The 20,103-nt window shown below is 34.0% G+C and overlaps 2 protein-coding genes across 5 annotated transcripts; one reads left to right on the forward strand and one right to left on the reverse strand.

Moving 5' to 3' along the window:
* Positions 1-99: 99 nt before the first annotated feature.
* Positions 100-12,190, forward strand: LOC115625760 (alpha-tocopherol transfer protein-like). 4 transcript variants are annotated; one of them, XM_030520920.1, is made up of 6 exons: positions 6,850-7,023; positions 8,562-8,641; positions 8,952-9,131; positions 10,910-11,004; positions 11,078-11,231; positions 11,303-12,190. In XM_030520920.1, exons 2-6 carry the CDS (start codon positions 8,638-8,640, stop codon positions 11,788-11,790), a joined length of 921 nt encoding a protein of 306 aa, XP_030376780.1. In that variant the 5' UTR covers positions 6,850-7,023; positions 8,562-8,637; the 3' UTR covers positions 11,791-12,190. The 4 variants fall into 4 exon arrangements, with proteins under 4 accessions (XP_030376782.1, XP_030376781.1, XP_030376779.1 ...); XM_030520922.1 differs by lacking the exons at positions 6,850-7,023; positions 8,562-8,641 and adding an exon at positions 100-159; XM_030520921.1 differs by lacking the exons at positions 6,850-7,023; positions 8,562-8,641 and adding an exon at positions 1,910-2,049.
* A 1,301-nt stretch (positions 12,191-13,491) lies between these two features.
* On the reverse strand, positions 13,492-19,933 carry LOC115625762 (ras-related protein Rab-9A). The gene is made up of 4 exons (XM_030520923.1): positions 19,582-19,933; positions 19,342-19,491; positions 14,393-14,587; positions 13,492-14,321 (listed from the first exon to the last, which is right to left on the reverse strand). The coding sequence occupies exons 1-4, from the start codon at positions 19,621-19,623 to the stop codon at positions 13,920-13,922; spliced, it is 789 nt and encodes a 262-aa protein (XP_030376783.1). The 5' UTR covers positions 19,624-19,933; the 3' UTR covers positions 13,492-13,919.
* Positions 19,934-20,103: the final 170 nt, after the last annotated feature.

The following is a 20,103-nucleotide window of genomic DNA, read 5'->3' on the forward strand; positions in this document are numbered from 1 at the left end:
AAATTGAAATAGTATATTTTGCAATTGAAATACTTAATTAATTGGCCGGTGCTTTACGCGAAGGCGATGATTTGGCATTATCGTCAGTTGTACATTGGAACGTAGACACGCAAGTTGGGTCTAGTCTGGGATCTGAATCTGGCGACGTGCTTAGCTCCGGTAATTATTAGATTAGAAAGATTGAAATGTGCGCGCCTTTAACTGTTGAACCCCAGGAGTTATTAAAACATAGCTCAGCTTAAATTGTCTCTATTACGAGATTCATAACAAGTTTTTGAATCTGTATGTGCAAGCCAGCCATTAAACGAATAGTTATTATTGTTATTTTATATATGTACATGTATCTGTGTACTTGTGGCTTAAAGTTCAAGTCTATGTGCTAAAAACCTCTGGCTTTTATGTGCCGCGCTTTAAAAATACACTGAACCAAAGAAGTGGCCGTAACACGCACGACGGACCATAGTACTATTAGTAAATGGTACAGATGATAAAACGTTAGACGATAGAAACAACTTCGATTTGAGTGGATTTGCTCAGAAAGTTAAACAATTAATGATAAAACCCCGTCGTGTAAATCGGGTACACTTTAAACAAAATAGACCTAAATTAATATTCATAAATTAATATAAATTTCATAATTCCTAATGCGAAAGTCAATGTAGCTTATACTTGAAAAATTTCCATCTACTGGAATTGAGTGCTACATATATCTTATTATTCATTATTCATTATTATTCTTATTATGGATTCATTTTGATGGTAAAATAGAATTATACCTCACAGTAAGGTAGTTACTGGACATGAATAAGAATAATTTTCCCATTTTGTGAATATTGGAAAATTAGTCAAATTGATTTCAACAAATTTAATTGAAATCGCAAATGGGATGACACGCTCGATATATCGAAAAGTAAAGCCAGACCACTATTAAATTCGTAATATTTTCATTTGGATCAGTAAAATCCAATCGAAAAGTGAATTTTAGTTTCTTGTTTTTAGCCATCTAAAAGTAGCTTGTTTAAAAACTTTATTTGCAAATTAGTTGTGTACCGTAAAGACTTGCTGTTCCCTTAAGGAATGTTCGAAAGCACAATTATTGAAACAAGTGTCTGTCATTTTCTATGGGAAAAATAATATCAAACTTTAAATTATACATATACTTGCGCAATTACCACTGATTTCCGGAACCAATAATTATTTGCTACCTAGCTTATATTCAAAAGAAGTTTTCATGCGACAATATATGTTTGTATAGTATTTGTAACAATTAGAGCTAAATTAGAAATTAGTCATACAAAAACACAATAAAATATATTTAATTTCAAAATCTCGCACTGAAACGTGATATCCTAATTTTGTTTGCACAAAATTAAATGGTTTCATATTGGAAAACATAAAAAAGCTTTATATGTAACGGCAGTAGTTTTTAAAACTAGCGTACACTGTTTTAGTGTTATATGAAAGTTGTTCGCTTTCGCGGGATTTCTTTTTAAAAGGCAATTGTTTACAGTGGTCAGTTAAACTTTGACACTCACCCATGTATGCCTAAGCTTGCTCATGCACTTTTGCTTTGTTTTATATTTATTAAAATTTCTGCTAAGTAAATTCACAATGCAAGCCAGCACTTTCACACTTGCTGACTTTGTTACAATACCCTATGTATGTATGTATGTATGTATGTGCATAGCTTCATATGGGTATAAAATCTGTACTATATACATACATATGTATAAGATATATTTGTATAATATCTCACGTAGTTTTATTGTGGTCGAATGTTTTTCTTGATTATTTTTGCTACACACGTCTGATGCATACCCCAACAAACTGGTATAAAATCGTTTGTTAGGCAGCATTATATTTTCAGTCTTTGAAAACGTGAAGTGCAAAGTAGACCAGAGTTTTGTGTTTAATTGCTGTGGCTACAAAAATAAACAACTTTAAAATTGTTTAAAATAAATGAACAACAACTGTGCCGGTGACTGTTAATATTAAGAATAAATTGAAGTGAAATAAAGGATCTCTTTCTCCCTACACTTTACATTTTAGGTGAGTGCTCAAATGTTTGTTATGATTTTGTTTCGGATTACATAAAGTCCTATCCATACATATGTATGTGTTGTGAGTCCTTACTGTCTCTCTCATTCTGCTCCAACACCACGCAACATTGTGTTTCAGGTGCGCGCGCATGCTTTGCCGCCGTTACGGGTATTCCTGATGGCTAATGAAGATTCGATTTTACTTTAAATAAAACATAAACAAAACCTGCATTGTGTTTACGATTTGATTTCGCTAAACAGCTGTAGATTGCCTTAAATTGTTTTACAAAATGTAAATGATTTAAATTAATTGTTTTAGACCCAGCAGCCTACATACGGCAATCTCAATACAAACATTAAGATTGTGTGCATGTTAAATGCTGAGAATACGATAAATGCAACGCAAATTGTCTTTCTAGTAATCTAGACAATCCATATAAATTTTCAAATCTGTCCCTAGGTTGTTTCTGTTTTAGCAATTTGTGTGTCGGTAGGGCTTGCTAGTTGGGTTAGAGCAGCTGGCAACAGCTGATCGGCTGCATCTAATCATAAACAGATTTCAGGAATACCCTTAATGTGTTTTTGCACACTTCTCGTGTGACAGCTCGATTTGAATTTAGACGCGCTGTTCCACTGCACTTGCCTTTTCCCGCTTATAATTATCATCAAGTGCGCTTTGTGTGCCTCTTTGGGGCTTTGCATAATTTACAAAGTCAATGTCTGCAGCAACAGCAACAATAAAAGGGCAACAACAGCGACTTGTTGCTTTACATCGCTTATTCTTTCCTCTCTCTCTCCCCCCTCTCTTCTCTTTTTCACATTGTTGTAATAAGGTCGTTGTTGTTAGGACGCGTGTAAACGTGAGAAAAAAAGGCACGCAAGCAGGCCAGGAGAGAGCATATAAAGTACATTAAAATGCTGGCATTGACCCATTTACAGAATTGAGTGTGAGAGTTCGAGTTCCATTTTTGGTTGGCGCGTCTCCGATTTCGAAGAAAAAAAATACGAACTTGCATACGTATTTAAATACTGGATGCTGGTCATCGTAAATAAATAAGTACATTTCATATACTGTTTGCGCTTTGCAAACACAAAACAAGTACTAAATTTATTGTTCATCGCATTCGAAAATTATCTGTGCATCATCATGCTAATGTTAAGTGCAGCAACGTTGCCGGCTACAGCGTCGGCAAACAGGGCCGAGGCGTCAGATATGCATTCGGGTGAGTCAGTGTGTGTGTATGTACATATGTATGTATAGGAAAATGTGTTGTACATGCATTAATGTATATACATACATATATAAATATATAAAAGGTGTACGATATATGTATGTACATGTATGTATACGGACATGCATTGTAAGAAACATATTCAAAAGATAATTAACAAAGTATGCTCCTGAAAAAAAATTTATTCCCAAAAACCAAAATGGAAAAACGAAAAGTTCGAAAAGCCGTATATACAGAACTTCAATAATCCAGGCAATTTGTCTTCAGCCAATGTTCGAAGTACTTAATTTAAAATAAATGAAAATAAGTTGTTGTTAAAAATAAATATAATTAATTTTTATTGATTGAATAATTTTTCTGGGAAAAACACCTCAATATATTAAGTTTATTTTATTGATTCACTTAAAATATCATTGAGTCCCAGAATTTAACAAAGCTGCAGCAAAAAGCATCATCTTCAAATTTCCTATACATTAAAATTAATTAAATTTTATTAATGTACTTGTTTTGTAGCTAAAATTTATAAGAAAGAATATCATAAATTGTTTGCCATTTTATGATTTTAAATGCTTTAGAACAGATCATGCTGTGCATATAATAAATTACTTTTAAATTGCGCATTGAAAGCAACTTTAACGCTGTTTAATTCGCCATTTTTAATTAAAACGGCTTGACATCGCTTTTTATCGTCTAGGTGCCAAGATACTTACTTATGTGTTTAAAACATATTCATAGCCAAAATGTATTTTTTAATGTTGCACAAGTTAATAGAAAATGTTTTGTTAGTTGTCTATAAAAGTTGGTCATCCTTAGCATCCCATAAGCTTTCATAACTTTATTTGCTTAAATATATGTACATATACAAACTATGTACATAAACAAAACATACATATGTATGTCTACATATATGTAGGTACATATTCCCCTTTTTTATAAATTTTGTAATGGGGGTCAGCGCACTTTTAAATAATTTGCTTTTGCCCTTGCCAAGTAATGTGCGTAAATGATTTTTTGCTAAGAGTTTTTGTTGACATTGAAGACCGTGTACCTCGATGTTGACATTGCAGTTTCTTGTTGCGGTTTTAATGGGTTTTTTAAAAAAGGTATCTTTAGCATTGAACTTGCCAGTGAAGTGAATGCTTGTGAAATTAGTTTGCATTCATGCGTCATCATTACAAAGCAAGATTGCAAAAGTTTCACAGAATGTAAAGAAGTGGGCATTTTTTTATAGTGTGTGGTTTTTCTGATAATTCTGTGCACATGAAAGCATTAAACGAGCAGAATAAAATGCTTGGAAGCTATGATTAATGTACTTAATGTGAGAAGCGCGGAGGGAGAGAGGTTCAAGGCTCAAGACTTGAACAAAATGGACACAATGCAATTTAAATGTCATAATTCACTTAAAGGCTTTTAGTTTAATCTGGTTAATATCTCCTCTAGTAATTCATGGTTTAATACAAGTACTAATTCTAGAATAAACATAATTGAAGTCGGCGAGCTTTTCTATACAAAACCAAAACATTTGTAAAAGGGAAGCGTTCTATATACGACTTTTCATAAACTACCATTCATATTTTAAGAATTTACTCGTCTTAGAGCAAAAAACTTTATGCTCTTTGTGAGTGGTATTAAAGGGGCTCATATTACAAAAGTTCCCAGTGTCCAGGTGCCCAAAATTCTCTGGTACTTACATTTCTCAATCACAATCAGAACTTCTGCCCCAAATCGACACTCTCATCATGAGGCCATCTGAGTTGTTGTTTGCAGCGTTAAATAAGATTTAAATGAGATTATACAAATACATATGTGATTATGCTAATAAACCCAATTCAATAAATAAAATCACAAAAGCAGTAATTGAGTTCTATTCTTATCATTTTAAAATACAACATTCATTATTTAGTCGATTTTTTAAGCAATTTTAATAAGCAAACAATTAATGTTGCCATTACTTTATACAATTAGCAGCAATCCCCTAATAATTTAGCTTAATGTGGTCGAAAAATATCAATTTATAATCAAATAAAAAAGAAAACAAACTGTTTCAACAAACTAATTAAAAAATAATTTTTCAAACAAGTCCAAATGTCTTTTTAAGCGTTCAATAACCCTGTTTGAAAACGCCCAAAGAAATCGAGAGTTTTGGCGGAACCATCAAAGCATGAATGGATATCCAAGAGCGCTCGTGTCCAAACAAATGCCGAACACTCAAAACGTGCCCATAATTTCGAATTCGAGAGCTGTAATTAGATGCTGGTCGATTGATCCCACAGCATGGAATTGAAAGTACAAAAAGTCAGGGTCAAAACGGCGATAGGAAGCAACAAACAAATTGCACACTTAAAGTAATATGATTGCCGTGTAATTATATTGAAAGAAATTATAAGTTTCCCCCAACAGTTCAAATAAGGCCTATAAATAAATTGTCTGCTGAAATACCCAGTGGCAGTGAATTTGCGATTACAACAACAACAACAACTATAGCAGCAACAGCTGAGACGAAAAACCGGCTTACTGAGTTTTAGAGTGTGGGGGCAACTCGAATGTTCGTCCATTATTTCCCAATGCGTTGTTCATGTTAAGAAGAGAGAAGGTATGACATTAAAGACGGCAATGTTATAACTCTCGGTGCACAGATACATACGTCATAATGTGAGTGAGTTCGCGATATTTAATGTACTCTGTCATCCCACTGTGACTGGTATTTGATATTTGTGCTCTCATAAGCAATAATATCCTGTCAAATAAATAAATAAATTTAAACGTTCATTTTTCGACTACATTACGGACTTCCACTACTTTACGGCTACGGTGTCGGTCCCTAGAAGCCTGTCTTTTTGTGCTGAGCGATCAGCAAGATTGGATTAATTAACAAAATATCTACTTGTCTTGGGTTGCCGTTTTGCGGTAATTGGCAAGACATCGTGTTGTTCGGCATTAATGCTGTAAGAACAAACCGAAATTTTGTATTGACGAAGAATGGAAACGGAATATTATATGCTAAAATGGGTGCTACAGGGCCAAATCACAGCGCACACTTAGAAGACTAGGTTGGACTCCCTCTTAAGCTATCATGACGTCACACACCCCCATTTATCTCAGTTTTTTTGTGAAAACGCCAAACGAATAATAAACTGATCCATTGAGAAAATATATTTAACCTGAAACAAAAAAATTTCTCAATTGTCAGCTTTAAAATTAAAACACTTTGACCGTAGCCATAGTTGGGTACAGCAACATTTTGTGACGTCACACTAAGCGAACAACGCATAACGGATCTGCGCAATGACATAATGTGGTCGCTTCTGGCATGGGAACGATCGACAGATGCACATCTCAATTCATTCAAGTTTTGAGCTTCGCACTTGTACTTGCCCTCTCCATCTCTCTCTCTCGCTTGTGATTTGTCTGTCTCACTCTGCGAGTCTATCTCGCTCTCACAGCACGTGAATGACATGCTCAAGTTCAGCGGCTTGCCTGCTCTCCTTCTCCTTAAGTAGCAGCCAGCCAGCAGCTAGTTTCCAGTTTTGATTCTTGACTTGGCATATAATCTCCATAACGCGCTTTTGGCCGCAACAGTTTCATCTGCGCTTTCGGCCCAGTTGCACGCGTCTTCGTTTCAAGTTCGTGTTCAAGTTATATCGTTTGGTATTAACATTAACGCTCACGCACGTTCTGCGGTCCAAACTCGTTTTAAATCTGTGTTGTGTGTACTACATATCCAATACTATTATTTATTTTGTATATCTTTGGTTAGTTTATGTAGACGTATTAACAATTCATAAGTTTCTGTTTGTTTTATGTTGACCACATTTTGTGCATTTTATTAAAATTAGCCATACTTTGGGTTTTTTCTCTTCGCGGGGCATCTTAAAAATATTTGTCGAAATAATGCACGGCTTATCAATGACCCATCCCAATAGAGCTATAATTTTTTGGGGTCATTCCGTCACATTGCCATACAAAATACGTAAACGTTATTCAAATTCGAACTTGAAACTTTAAATTAGTGGCGTAACAATAGAATAGTAACATAATTAGTGGTATTAATATTCTATGTCTATCGTGGAGGACGCGTTTGTCAGGCGAACAAGATTTTAGCTTTAAATTGTTTTTGTCTTTCAATATCACAAGGATACTTGAAACTGAGTGGTTGAAAGTAGATTACATCTTTTGTAAAATTTTGAAAATTGGATATATAATATAATATAATTCGCATTACAGAAATTTACTTGAATTTAAAATCATTCCCATCAAGTTTTTAGAAAGTATAAAGTAACATTGAACAGTCAATCAGAATACAAAATGTTCAAATTCACTTTAAGTAGCACTTACTTGTATAATAATAACACGATGATTTAAGAATTCTGTCTCATTAAATTAAAACTTGTTTCTGATCATTACAAAAGCACTTAGCCGATAATTTGGTATTTGGTTATGAAAATAAATTAAGGTTATTGATTGATTCTTAAGCAATTAAAAGCATTTATTCGAATGTTCAATGATTGCTGTTATATTTGTTTTTTATTAATTTTAAGCAAACGCACATGACATTAATATTATAAGTATATTCGCAGTTACTAAAAATGACGTTGAAAATAAATATTAGTAAGTCAATGATTAAATAGCCACAAAGTTACGAGATTTTATTTATTTACCAAAGAGCCATGAAATAAACAAATTAAAAGGCAATAAAAATACTTAGCTTACAAGTCCGTATCAAGCCAGTCCCTAAATACATATGTACATAGTTACTTAAAAGAGTTATACTCAGGACAAAATCTTGCGGAATTTTCTGTGGATGATAATTTAGTCCCAAGCTCTAATATCGCATTTCAACTTAACTTCCGTTCCTATCCAAATTAAATTGCATTCGAAGAGATCGAGCTGACCGACAAAAAGCAACAACAATGTTAAAGCATTGGTTTCAATGAACCGGCAATGACATGCATCTCGGTTGAGATGCAAAATCGGAGGCTATAAATTCGTTTTTTTCTGCACTATCTGATGACCGTTATTTATGTTAATTGTGAAATGAACACGCGACGCAAGCGCAACGAATGTCAAGGTTAAGATAAACAAACAGCGATCAAGAAACGAACGCCAATAAGAGGGGTAGAGTTAGATAGAGAAGGCGGACTACATTGTCTGTAAAAAATTCCATACAATTTGAGTTATTCATTGAAAGTAAATCGAGCTTTTTGTTTAACTATAAATAATTTGCACAATTTGTCATAAAAGAAACAAAAACAGCTTACGTCAATTGTTAATCAAATAAAACGCATTACAGCAAAGCAATTTGAAGGCAGCGGCTTCACATAATAACGTTTATTAACAAAAGAATATAGAAAAAAAACAATAACAAAATGAGTAAGTAATTAACTATTATATTTTTCCAACTAATTGACAACTGAAATTAATTTTAAGTGGAGAGCGTAAGGTGCAAAACAATTATTCAAATGGTTATATTCTTGAGTAATTATTGAGCAACTAGCTTCTGTCTGCAAGCAATGTTGCGTTAGATAACGCTTCACAACACTGTGGGCACCCTTGCAAATATTTAGAAATTCTAACGGTTATTGTTTTTGCAACTTACCGTCATTATATTTTAAATATTAATTGCTAGTATCTATGTATGCATATTCTTTTCGAAGTTAACAATTTACAAATTATTTCACAGGAGTACCCACGATGCTATCGGAAATATCCGAGCTACCCTCGCTGCAATTGGGCGACTATACGCTACAATTCGAATTGGGCGAACCTACAGCTGCTACCAAGGAGGTGGCCGCCAAGGAGCTCCGCGAGTCCCCGGAACGTCAGAAGCAGGCCGTGGAAGAGCTGAAAAAGCTCCTAGAACGTAAGTTTTGTATACAATATACAAGTATATATACTAGTATATAGACATTGCCAATGATGCATTTTTTGCGGGCTGAGATCACTAAGGAATTGAACTTGTTAGCTTTGCCATGTAAGAGCTTACCGATTGAACTTTAAACAATTAATTTGCAATAGCATTGGGTGCATTCGCCGAACTTGGCTACAATCTCCTATTGAAACAAACACTTTACACCCACCCGTTTGTTAATTCTGCTGAATTTGTAAGTGGGGAACATCGGTGCTTCGTCATGCTTTGTAATTAGTAGTTTCTAATTATTAGTTATACATACATATACATTTGTGCATGTTTATCTATTCATATATTCTACGTTGAAGCTATAAAAACAGGCTTTGAATGCTATATCTAACAGTTTTTACACATGTGTAACTTAGAACTAAATAGAAACCTTGACTTACTAAGATGAATTGTGGGAATTTTATTAAAGAAGGCTTTATAAATTCTGAATAAATAGTTTTAAACTAAAACTGCTAATATGATGCAAGCAAGTTAACACATGAGAGCCGTAATATGAATTTTAGAATTCAATATTCGATAAAAAATTTATAAAATTATATTGATGGTTCGATCTACCCCGATGTATCGGTCCACCTATAGTTGATATGCCATTTAATTGCCCTCCAATAAAATGTAGTCTTTTCCAAACTAAGAAGCCTTATTGAAAATGGTTCCATTTAAACGATTCTAAATCTTATTTTCGGATTCAGCAGGCTGTCATGATTGTATGTCAGAGGTTTGATCTACATATAAATGCGATCAGAATTATAAAGGAAGCATTTGAAAACAATGTAAAGAACAAGAAACAACAAATCCAGCTATGTTGCTCTTAGAACAAATTTTAAACTGGGCCACTAATTTTAAGATCAATAAACGAGCTTTAAACTTTAGCTTTAAACTACGAAAAGGAGCAACCCAAATTACAATAAAATTCAAAAAATTGGAAATTGTAGCCACTCTATAATTATTTTCTAACGTTTCCCCCATAAGGAAATAGTATAGTATATTTGTTAATTTTTAAAATGTGAATGATAACTCGCTACATATTTTATAGACTGACTTTTTTAACAATCAAAAACTAAAGACAAAAGTCAGCTGCTTGGAAGTAAAATCATTATTATTATATTTAATTTCTGCAGTTCAGCGCAGTTTTAAATCTTTTATATCCCTTCACTTTTTCTAAACACTGTTGTAAGTCAAGTACTTATTTTAAATGGCATGACACTAATCATACATTTGACCTTTAATTTCCCTGTCTATTGTCGCTTTTTCATACACAACATGCTGTCTTATAATATTAGGTTTCTTGAAGTGCTGGGTCTTTATAGTTTGGGTAGCTAAGCACGACTCTTTCTATATACAAAGGTATCATATAGCATATAGACCTCTGCTAAGCACGCCCCTTTCTATACGAGTGTACAATAGTATAGACGTCATAAAAATGTGTATTAGAGCCTGCTATTAGTGGATAGCAGTCAATTACTTAAGCTCGTTTCTTCTTAACTTCACTGGTGAAGTAAGGTTTTGACTTTTTGTAACATTAGCACAAAGATCAGCGTTAATTACGCACGGGTTGTTACTGGACTCTGGACGCTAAGGTTGAGGTTGGGACAAGTAGCGTACTTAAGATAATGGTGATAATAAATATAACTAATGTGGACAGTAAATGTAGATAATATGATGAATACTTCTAGCTAACCGATGTGGCAAAAATAAACTTCAGTTTTTGTTGTCTTTTACAGAGGAAACCGATTTGTCTTGCCCCAAGGATAATGAGCTGTGGCTTATACGTTTCTTGCGTCCCTGCAAGTATTATCCAGAGAGCGCCAGAGATTTGGTGAGTTCAACAATATGACAAACTAAGTATGTACTACATAAGCTAACTATTTCTATCTTCTTCTTTTTTATAGATCAAGCGCTACTACTCCTTCAAGGTGAAGCATGCCGATGTGTATGATAATTTGAAGCCCACACGTGAGACCAACATCTTTAGTCACAACATACTGACCGTGTTTCCCAATCGTGATCAGGCCGGTCGTCGCATTTTGCTGCTCGAGCTGGGCAGTAAGTAGAACGCCATTTAATTGTAGAAGACGATCATATAACGCTCATGATCTCTTTGTCCGTCCACACAGAGCGCTGGAAACACAAGCAAGTCACGCTCGATGAGGTCTTCAAGGGCGCTGTCATCTTCTTGGAGGCAGCCATGCTCGAACCAGAGACACAAATCAATGGCGCTGTCGTCATATTCGACATGGATGGCCTCAGCTTGCAACAGACTTGGCAATTCACGCCTCCATTTGCCAAGCGCATTGTGGACTGGCTGCAAGATTCGGTACCGTTGCGCATAAAAGCCATACACATCGTCAATCAGCCGAAGATCTTCAATGTGGTGTTTGCGCTCTTTAAGCCGTTCCTGCGTGAAAAGCTGCGCAGTCGCATCATCTTCCATGGCACGGATCGCGACTCCCTGCACAAATACATGTCGCCCAAGTGCCTGCCGGCATGCTATGGCGGCATTCTCGAGCTGCCCCGCATCGATGGCGATCAATGGTACCAGCTGCTCCTCAAGTGCGATGCCGAGTATGACGCCATCAACTCGTTTGGCTACAAGAAGAAGTGAACAGTGAGTGGTGGACGTGGATGTGGATGTGGACGTGGAAGTGGGAGGGTAATTGATGTACAGCCATGCATATAAGCAAGTGATATTATTACTTATATACATATACTTAAGTGCATATCTCTTGTTTCAATAGCTTTTTAACTCACCTTATACTGTATGATATGTGCTTAGAATGTAGTTTATCAATTTGTTATACGCTTGCCCGTTCAACGGCTGCGGAACTGTTCCATTTATTGTCGCAGTCCGTTGGATCATTTTTATTAAGCATAGCGCCTAAAAGTTTGCCCTAGTTTTAGCTGATCTTCTCGCACATGCGTCTCATTGGGTTTAGCATACATATACATACAGTTAACTGTTATATTTTTGTATAAAATATACTATTGAATATGCATACATACAAGTATATTGTAACCGGGTACATTATTGGCCTATGTTTATTTATAGTTATAATGCAAACCTATCTTATATATATATACATATGTATTAATTAATTGTTGAAATAAAATTCAAATATCTGAAAGCAGTGCTGAGATTCGTTTAAATGCCTTTAGAGTCAAAATGCATGGCCGCATTTTAATCAAGTTCCTACTGGCTCGAAATAATATTAGATTGGTGGAAAATAAATCCTTTTGTTTTAGTTGGGTCAAAAAAAAATGCATTCATGCATGGACTGCGAAAATACGTGGGCCGAGTTTTTCGGCAGCAAGAACCGGAACTTTTTTCAGGAATTCTCATATCCTAACTTTATCTGATTATGACGGAATTCTTCTAAAATACAATTTAAAATAAAAAAGAAATCAATACTAAGAAATGGTTTGTAAAATATAAGCTATTTTGTTATTAAAACTATTCCATAAAGCGACACTGCATAAAAAATAAAAACACAAAACTTGTAATAAATTGCTTTACTTCTGTTCATTTTTATATAAATTCAATATTTTTAATCATTTCTGCATATACTAGTCGTACAAATACTCGTATTTCATGAAGCTCTAAATAATTATATACTTTTATATAGCTCTTTCAAATTCAAGACGAGAAAACGTCTTATAGCTGTCAATACTATTATTTGTTTTTATAATTATAGATTAAATTAAATGAATCGTAAAGCTATAATATCTGTGCTTAAATTATAAATAATTAAATTAAAACAATAATATATTGCTATAATTGTATACATAATTTATAGGCTTAAAGGAAATTTGAAATTAAGTTTTGTTATTCAGGCATGTTTCCAAAATGTATGTTCTTGTTTGGCTTCCTTTTCTGATACATTTTTAAATAAATTTTTTATATTCAATTAGTTAAACGTATAATGCGAATGTACTGAACTGCAGCATTTTTCCTTAGTTCTCAGTTTTTCTCAGTTCTTTTAGAATCTCGCTTTAGAAATCCGTTTAACTACATTATGATCATACAGGCACATAATTGTCAAGAAGAATATATACTGCAATAAAAACGAATGGCAAATTTAAATTGAAATATTGGAAGAGCTCCAATTCACTTGCAAAATAACACAGACATGTTTTAAGATTATGTGTCCGACAATGGTTGAAGAGATGTACCTACTTATATAGTTTTGCAGCAGTATCAGCACTTCCTTTGGCTCTTATACAATTCATCTTTGAAAGCTTTAGTACAAAAACCGTTATCTCGTATACTCTTATCTGGCTTTAGAAGCTGTTATAAAACAGTGTGGAGTATTTTAGTTAGCCTCTTCCTATCTCACGCGATTATTTTTTTTATTTTTTAATAAAAAAATTGTACACCCTAAGCTGGTATTACAAGCTGTTAAACAACACCAGTTGTTATACAACATTCTGTGCATTATCTATTATACAGATATATTTATCTTTTTTCTGTCTTCAAAATCTGTTATACAAGTTTTGCAAGTATTGGAGACTTTTCTTTAACGGCTATAATCGTAACTGCTTTTAGAAGCTGTTATACAACATTTAAGTTGTGGGTTTTAAAATGTGTTTCGTATATATTGTTGATTGCACCCGTTATTTGGTTCATCACATCGTCAAGAATGCAATTAACAGCTACAAACGAGACTTATCTTAGAGTAAGGTAAGTAGTTAATGCCGGCAGCCTCACACACACACTCACACCCTGCCGCACAGTGCTTATAGTTGGTAATTGGTCTTTGGCGCCTTTGTGGCTTTGCGTTGCTGTCCAAACAACTGTCGCGTCTTAAATGTTGGGGCCCGCATGGCGGAATCTGCAAAGTGCGCATCATTGTCGTCATAATCGGCGCCATTCGTGCCCCCATCGCCGCCACCGCCACCCGTGCAGCAAACGCGTTTCTGCAGGAGACGGACGGGTCGTGTTAAATCAATGGTCTCGCCGTCTTGGCGGAGCTCTGCCTCTGCGACGCGTTCCAAGTGCTTCCATCGCTGCACGGCCAGGACGAAGGCATCGGTTACATTTGTGGCCGCCTTGGATGAGGTATCTATATGTATGGCTATGTTTTGGTCCGTGCACCATTGTTGTACCTCTGCGGGATTAATTTCATGCCTCAGGTCGTTCTGCGGGGCACAAGAAATGGTCTTTTAATGTGTCGTTTAATCACATTTTCATTTTATCGGCTCGCACTCACCTTATTGCCCACAACAATAAACGGAAACTTCTCGGGCTTAACATCCGCAAACTGTAAGAACTCGTCGCGCCAACGTTTCAGATGGCGCAGACTTTCACGATCGTTCAGAGCATAGCACAGCAGACAGATGTCCGAGCCACGATAGAAAGGTGTGCGTAAGGCCCAAAAGCGCTCCTGACCTGCTGTATCCCAGATCTGAAAAGGCCAGAGAAAGGGAGTTATTAAGGATTCATAAAAGTTGGATTAGTTATTGTGATGTACGGGGGTTCTGGAATAGACTCAAAAAAAGAATCTTCATTATTAATTATATCACCGTCTATAAACATAATAATTATAGTAACTACAATATATTTTAAGAAATAACAATTATAAATTTATTTTCATTTTAATTAAATTATAATAAAACAGATTCAAAGGATTTAAATATGATATAATGCTTCTTTAACTTCATAATTCCAATGGTTTGGTTTATAATTAATAATTTAAATTCTATTCATTTTATTGCAACTTGAATTAATCATGATTCTAATGTATTTATTTTTACTTAAGATATGAAATTGTGTTAAATTATTCATTTAAATGTCAGAATTTTATAGAAAACGAATAACTATGGATTAGAGCTGCTACTAAGTATGTGAACGAATAATAAGCATATCTATGTATATCAAGTTTTTCTTCAAAAATTCAAATATAACTTAATTTTGAGTTATAAATTGTAAATAAAGTAGGTTTATTCAAAAAATTTTTGATGAAACCTACAGAAATTTATTGTTTCCAGGAGTTTGAAAATTATTAACATATCATGAATTTCGTTAATATTTTGCCGAGTAGGTGTACTTAAGCCATTTAAAATGAAAGCATACAATTATTCAGTAAAGATTTTACAAGCATTAAGAATATTAAAATCATGTTAAAGAGGTACGGTCCCGTTTCCAAATTCGAACAAAATTAGGAGAATTGGAAATTGCTAAGCTATCAGATTAAAGTGCATTTATTTTCTTGTTAATTGAAGTCGGAAAATAGAACAGGCGTGCTTATCAGTGAACTCGTTTGACCTATGTTTTAAAAAACAAATCTTGATTGATGAAATTTTTATTTTTAGTTATTTATATATATGTGCTTTGTTGACTATGAATGCAGCAAGATGACCCCAGAATTGAAATTCCTAAATGTTCGCAGTCGTATGATTATTATTATTGCCATATTAGTCACTACACTGCTCGATAAACATTTGAAAAGATCACACTTTTTGAAATATTACAAGCAGTTAATTAGCGCCACAAAAGGTTAGCAAACATGACGTGAATGCTTTCTGGCGTCACACCCCGAAATAAGTAAATATTTCTGAGCCAAAAAATTGCGTAAAGCCCTAGCTAGAAGACCGACTGATAAAGTAGCGCTGATAATGGAACCAACAACGAGCAGAAGCATCCGAAAGTAAACATTGGGCTTTCAAAGACTTTAAAATGAATGTGGAACGGAACTATATATACAATATACTTGCATATACCATATATGCACATACATATGCGAATAATGTCAAGAGCATTTGAACAGACAGGTGTACCTGTATGTGTCAGAAAAAAATATCTCCAAATAAATATTGTTCTACCAACACACTAGAGATCTAGGTAGCCCAGATGCATATGTATATGTAGAGAGGACAATTTCTAGAGATAAGAGCCAGTTCCGTTTTATTGTATTAAAATTTGTTTAAGAAATTCTTTTTGAATGGAGAAGCTCTTTTATTATTTGCGTATTCTTGAAAGAGCTATGATTGTGATTAGTTTTAAAAATTACGCAAATTATATATTTATATTATATTATTTTTTAAGATATTTGAAAAAAAATTTAATTTTTTCTTTGTATCGACAAATAATACCGTAAAACAAGTAAATAAAAATGTATTTCTCTAAACATAAAAATGCTGCTCACAAAATGTAGCTGTTTGGAAAATTTAAATAAAACCTATTTACGGCTAAATATGTATTCAAGGCACTATAACCAAGCTCATAAAACTTGGAAAACGGTTTTCAGGCTGGTCCTTATATGGTTTCTTTATATCGTCAGAATCTTGATGAATATTTTAAAATTAAATCAAAATATAATAAATCAAATATTGCATTATTACTATATTTGTACATCTATCTCATTTATTTTATTTATCTCTTTTAAAGTAAACTACTGTTTCAGTTGAAAAACTTTTTTTGTTTTGGTTACTATGGGAACAATTGGTTCGAGAAGAAAGCTGATTCATAAATATTGGTTTTGTATAAGCTTAATTTTTAAAATTCGTAGATCATTTAAAATTAATTCAAGTTAAGATTACAATGCTCATATGAACAAACAAAATGTGTGCAACATTTTACCGGACCTACTGGTGTAAGAAAATTGTAAATATATTTAATTATTGAGCAAAGACAATCAATTCTGCAAAATATTTTTGTAAAAAATTCGTCATTCAGTGTTCCGGAAATCATTTCATTGAAAGAACGTTTTTCTATTGCTGGTTTCTGCCTTCGAATCAGCTTTTCTAGGTCGTTGAATAGCTAAATAATTACAGCTCGTTAAAGATGTTACAAAGCAAACGTTTGTTGCATTTTCGACGAAGTCTTTGAAGCAGCTCTACTAGGCCCTTGGAATCGTGATGGATAAAACAAGCATAATCTCAATATGTTGCACGCCTCAAATGTGCCGTTAGTTGCATGCGTAAATTTTTTAGTGCCCCGGAATGAGTTTAAAATTCAGCTTTCAAGCCCTCCCCAATTTAAATTCCCATTTAAATTCATGTTGCAAGCCCGTAGAACCCGGCTTGGGGGAGAAAACAATACACCGCTTGGGTTTTCTTCTTCTTTTACAAAACCAGTTCCAAACCAACGAACCATGGCATAATTTTTTCTGGCTTGAAGAGGAAACCAAAAGCCTACAAACTAACCAGTGAGTCATAATAACAAGCATTTTAGGTGATTTTGTTTGAGGGATCTTTCGAACTAATTGCTCAATAGTTGTGCTCACATGTATAATACCTAAATAATTGATAAACATTATTCCGAATGCCAATTATGTCATTTGGTTTACTCATCGAGCTGCCAATTGCATATTCATCAGCATTGAAAGTTGCTCGAAGGGGAAAATTGAAATGAAAATGTGAACCAACTATGAACATAAACGAGTGCATTCTTAGTAAGCAAAAAAAAAAAAAAATGCAAAGGAAATGAACGTGATGAGGCACTACTACGATGTCGAGTAGCTGCCAAGCGAGGGTGAACTTTGTTAGAAAAGCCCACGTCGAGATAAAGACAGAGAGACAAGATTATGCAAGTTCCTGCTTTCTGACTTTCTGAGTCAATATCAAAAATGAACTCAAATGCTCAACTCAATCTACGTAGCGTTGCGTTTCCCACATCGTTCGGAAATAATGCCTCAGCATTGTTTTATTTGTTGAACGAGCGGTTGTTGTTATTTTTGTTGTTTAGTGCCGCTTTGATTGCGGGATTTTGCAAATTTAAGAGTACATTTCAGTTAATTGATCTCAAAATTGGTATGTCCGTACGAGAATTTGAGGAGACAACTATGTTAGGTCATAAATATTATTATCTATTTGGAAAGGGGGTTTTTTTATTAGAGAATATGAAAACATTATTATTAAAGTGAGTAATTTTTCAATCCTCAAACACGAACTAATCCATAAATTGCTAATTATAAACTTTATTTACAAACTATATTTATAGTATTATATTAACCAAGTACTACTTGCAATGAAGGGTTCTAAAACTATTGCGCTAATATCAAAAAATCATTCTTTAATTTGTATGATATCTGAACACGTTTTGAACATGGCACTTGATTTAAGTTTGAAGGATGTAGCGATGAAAAAAATTTATACAAGGTATTCCAGAGTCAGACAGGCACGATTTTAACGTTTACTCGTTAGATATGTTAAGCTTATAAATATTTGATCAAATATTTATCAGAAACGACCACATAGGAGTACAGATAAAGCTATTTTGGCAATACTATTTTAACAAAAGATTACCTAGCGCTATAATAAACTTTTTTAAAACTTAATTTCGCAAAAAATGAATTGCATTCAAAGGGAATAGTTAATTTAATAAACTCTTCAGCCATTCATTCCTATATACGAGGTATACGATGATGCTGCTACATTTTTAGAAAAGTTGGTATGATAAGGCCTTTTTCAACTAATTGTAAAAAGTTATTCAGGATTCTCACTTGTATGTATATTGGGTGAAGGGATTGATATTGTTCAAATTCTGATATATTTTCATAAATGTGCTTCATGATAAGATCAACCTGATCCAAAATGTATGAATAATTTCATAATTTAATAATACAATAAATGTGGTTCCCCTTTTTTAAGAAATATTAAATCGAAATTTCCAAAAATTACCCAGTTTTTTTTAAATTTTGTTTTAACAATACTATTATTTTTGTAACTACTTGACAAAACCTTTTTATAGAACTGTGCGCTCTGCTCATCGCATGGTAGAGTGAACAATAAAAACGTATGCAGGTGGAAATGCGCTTCAATTGACAGCGTTTTGTTTTGCTGTTGAATTTTAATGTAACTGGATTAATAGCACGATTTGGCAATATATGAGATTAATGTACGAGTATATGGGATCAATTAACTATAGTGGGAGATTATCAAGCAGGCGGCTGATAAAGTCATTAAGTTTAGTTTGTAAAAAGAATAGAAAAATAGTCACTGCGAAAAAGCCACAAACGTAAGTTTAATTTACAAGCGCGAGACGGAAGAACTCTCACAACTACTTATAGTATGTACATATATCGCATTCTTGATACTATAGTGCCATACCCTAGTCTCAATGACACTCGAAATAGACACATGAATAGAGCTACCTATCAGTGGACATGTGTGCGTGTTAGTTTCCCCCTCTTCCCCCCTCTACAAAAACAATACTTGCCTGTAAGGTATATTTCTCGCCATCCACAACAATGTCCTTGTTCATGAACTCTACGCCAATGGTGTGGAAATTGTTTTCATCGTAACGATTCGAAACGAAGCGATTCATAAGGCAGGACTTACCAACACCCCCATCGCCCAATATAACGACCTTCATTTACATGAAATGAAACGGAATCCATTAAATAGGAAATGTATTAAACACAGAATATATTTAATAAGTATATTTCTGTGTACGTACCTTCAATAGGACGGACTTTTGCGGTGGGCGCATATTTTCCATTTTTGTGGTAATAGTTTTATTAACGCCCGCACTAGGAATTTTGGTTAACTGCGCAGCCTATTGTATTTTCCCAGAGATAGTAAATAATTACGAATTAAAACATTGTCTGGCGTGTAGTGCCATCAATTGAAATGTTTTCGCTGTCAAATAAAAATTACAAATTGCACTGAACGTACTATCAGTTATGCGCGACTATTTTTGCATGCACTAGTTGTTTATTTTTTATAATTATCCAATACAATTGAAATGCACTTTTCAAATGAAAACAATTAAAAGGCAATTAAACGACCGTGAAAGAACGCGCCGCACACAGGTCCAATAAGAAGGCCGCTCAGCTGACAACTAAAAACAACAGCTAGAAAACTGTTGATGAAGCCAACATCAGTGTTGGGTAATGCTCTTAATTATTATTTCTTGTACTCATGAGTACTTTGACAGCAATACAATGGCGCCAAAACTTTTTAATTTCTTTAATCTCCT

The sequence above is a fragment of the Scaptodrosophila lebanonensis genome, unplaced genomic scaffold (assembly GCF_003285725.1).
Source record: "Scaptodrosophila lebanonensis strain 11010-0011.00,11010-0021.00 unplaced genomic scaffold, SlebRS2 tig00000080-arrow-pilon, whole genome shotgun sequence".
In the NCBI taxonomy this organism is placed as follows: Eukaryota; Metazoa; Arthropoda; class Insecta; order Diptera; family Drosophilidae; genus Scaptodrosophila; species Scaptodrosophila lebanonensis.

What these genes read in the sequence shown, in the direction of transcription:
- LOC115625762 (XM_030520923.1), bottom strand. Translation starts at nt 19,623, where the DNA reads ATGGAAAATATGCGCCCACCGCAAAAGTCCGTCCTATTGAAG. An exon ending in GCGAGAAATATACCTTACAG is followed by an intron (nt 14,588 to 19,341) that starts GCAAGTATTGTT and finishes TGGCCTTTTCAG; the next exon opens with ATCTGGGATACAGCAGGTCA. An exon ending in TTATTGTTGTGGGCAATAAG is followed by an intron (nt 14,322 to 14,392) that starts GTGAGTGCGAGC and finishes TGTGCCCCGCAG; the next exon opens with AACGACCTGAGGCATGAAAT.
- LOC115625760 (XM_030520919.1), top strand. Translation starts at nt 3,187, where the DNA reads ATGCTAATGTTAAGTGCAGCAACGTTGCCGGCTACAGCGTCGGCAAAC. An exon ending in GGCGTCAGATATGCATTCGG is followed by an intron (nt 3,263 to 8,951) that starts GTGAGTCAGTGT and finishes ATTATTTCACAG; the next exon opens with GAGTACCCACGATGCTATCG. An exon ending in TTTGCTGCTCGAGCTGGGCA is followed by an intron (nt 11,232 to 11,302) that starts GTAAGTAGAACG and finishes CCGTCCACACAG; the next exon opens with AGCGCTGGAAACACAAGCAA.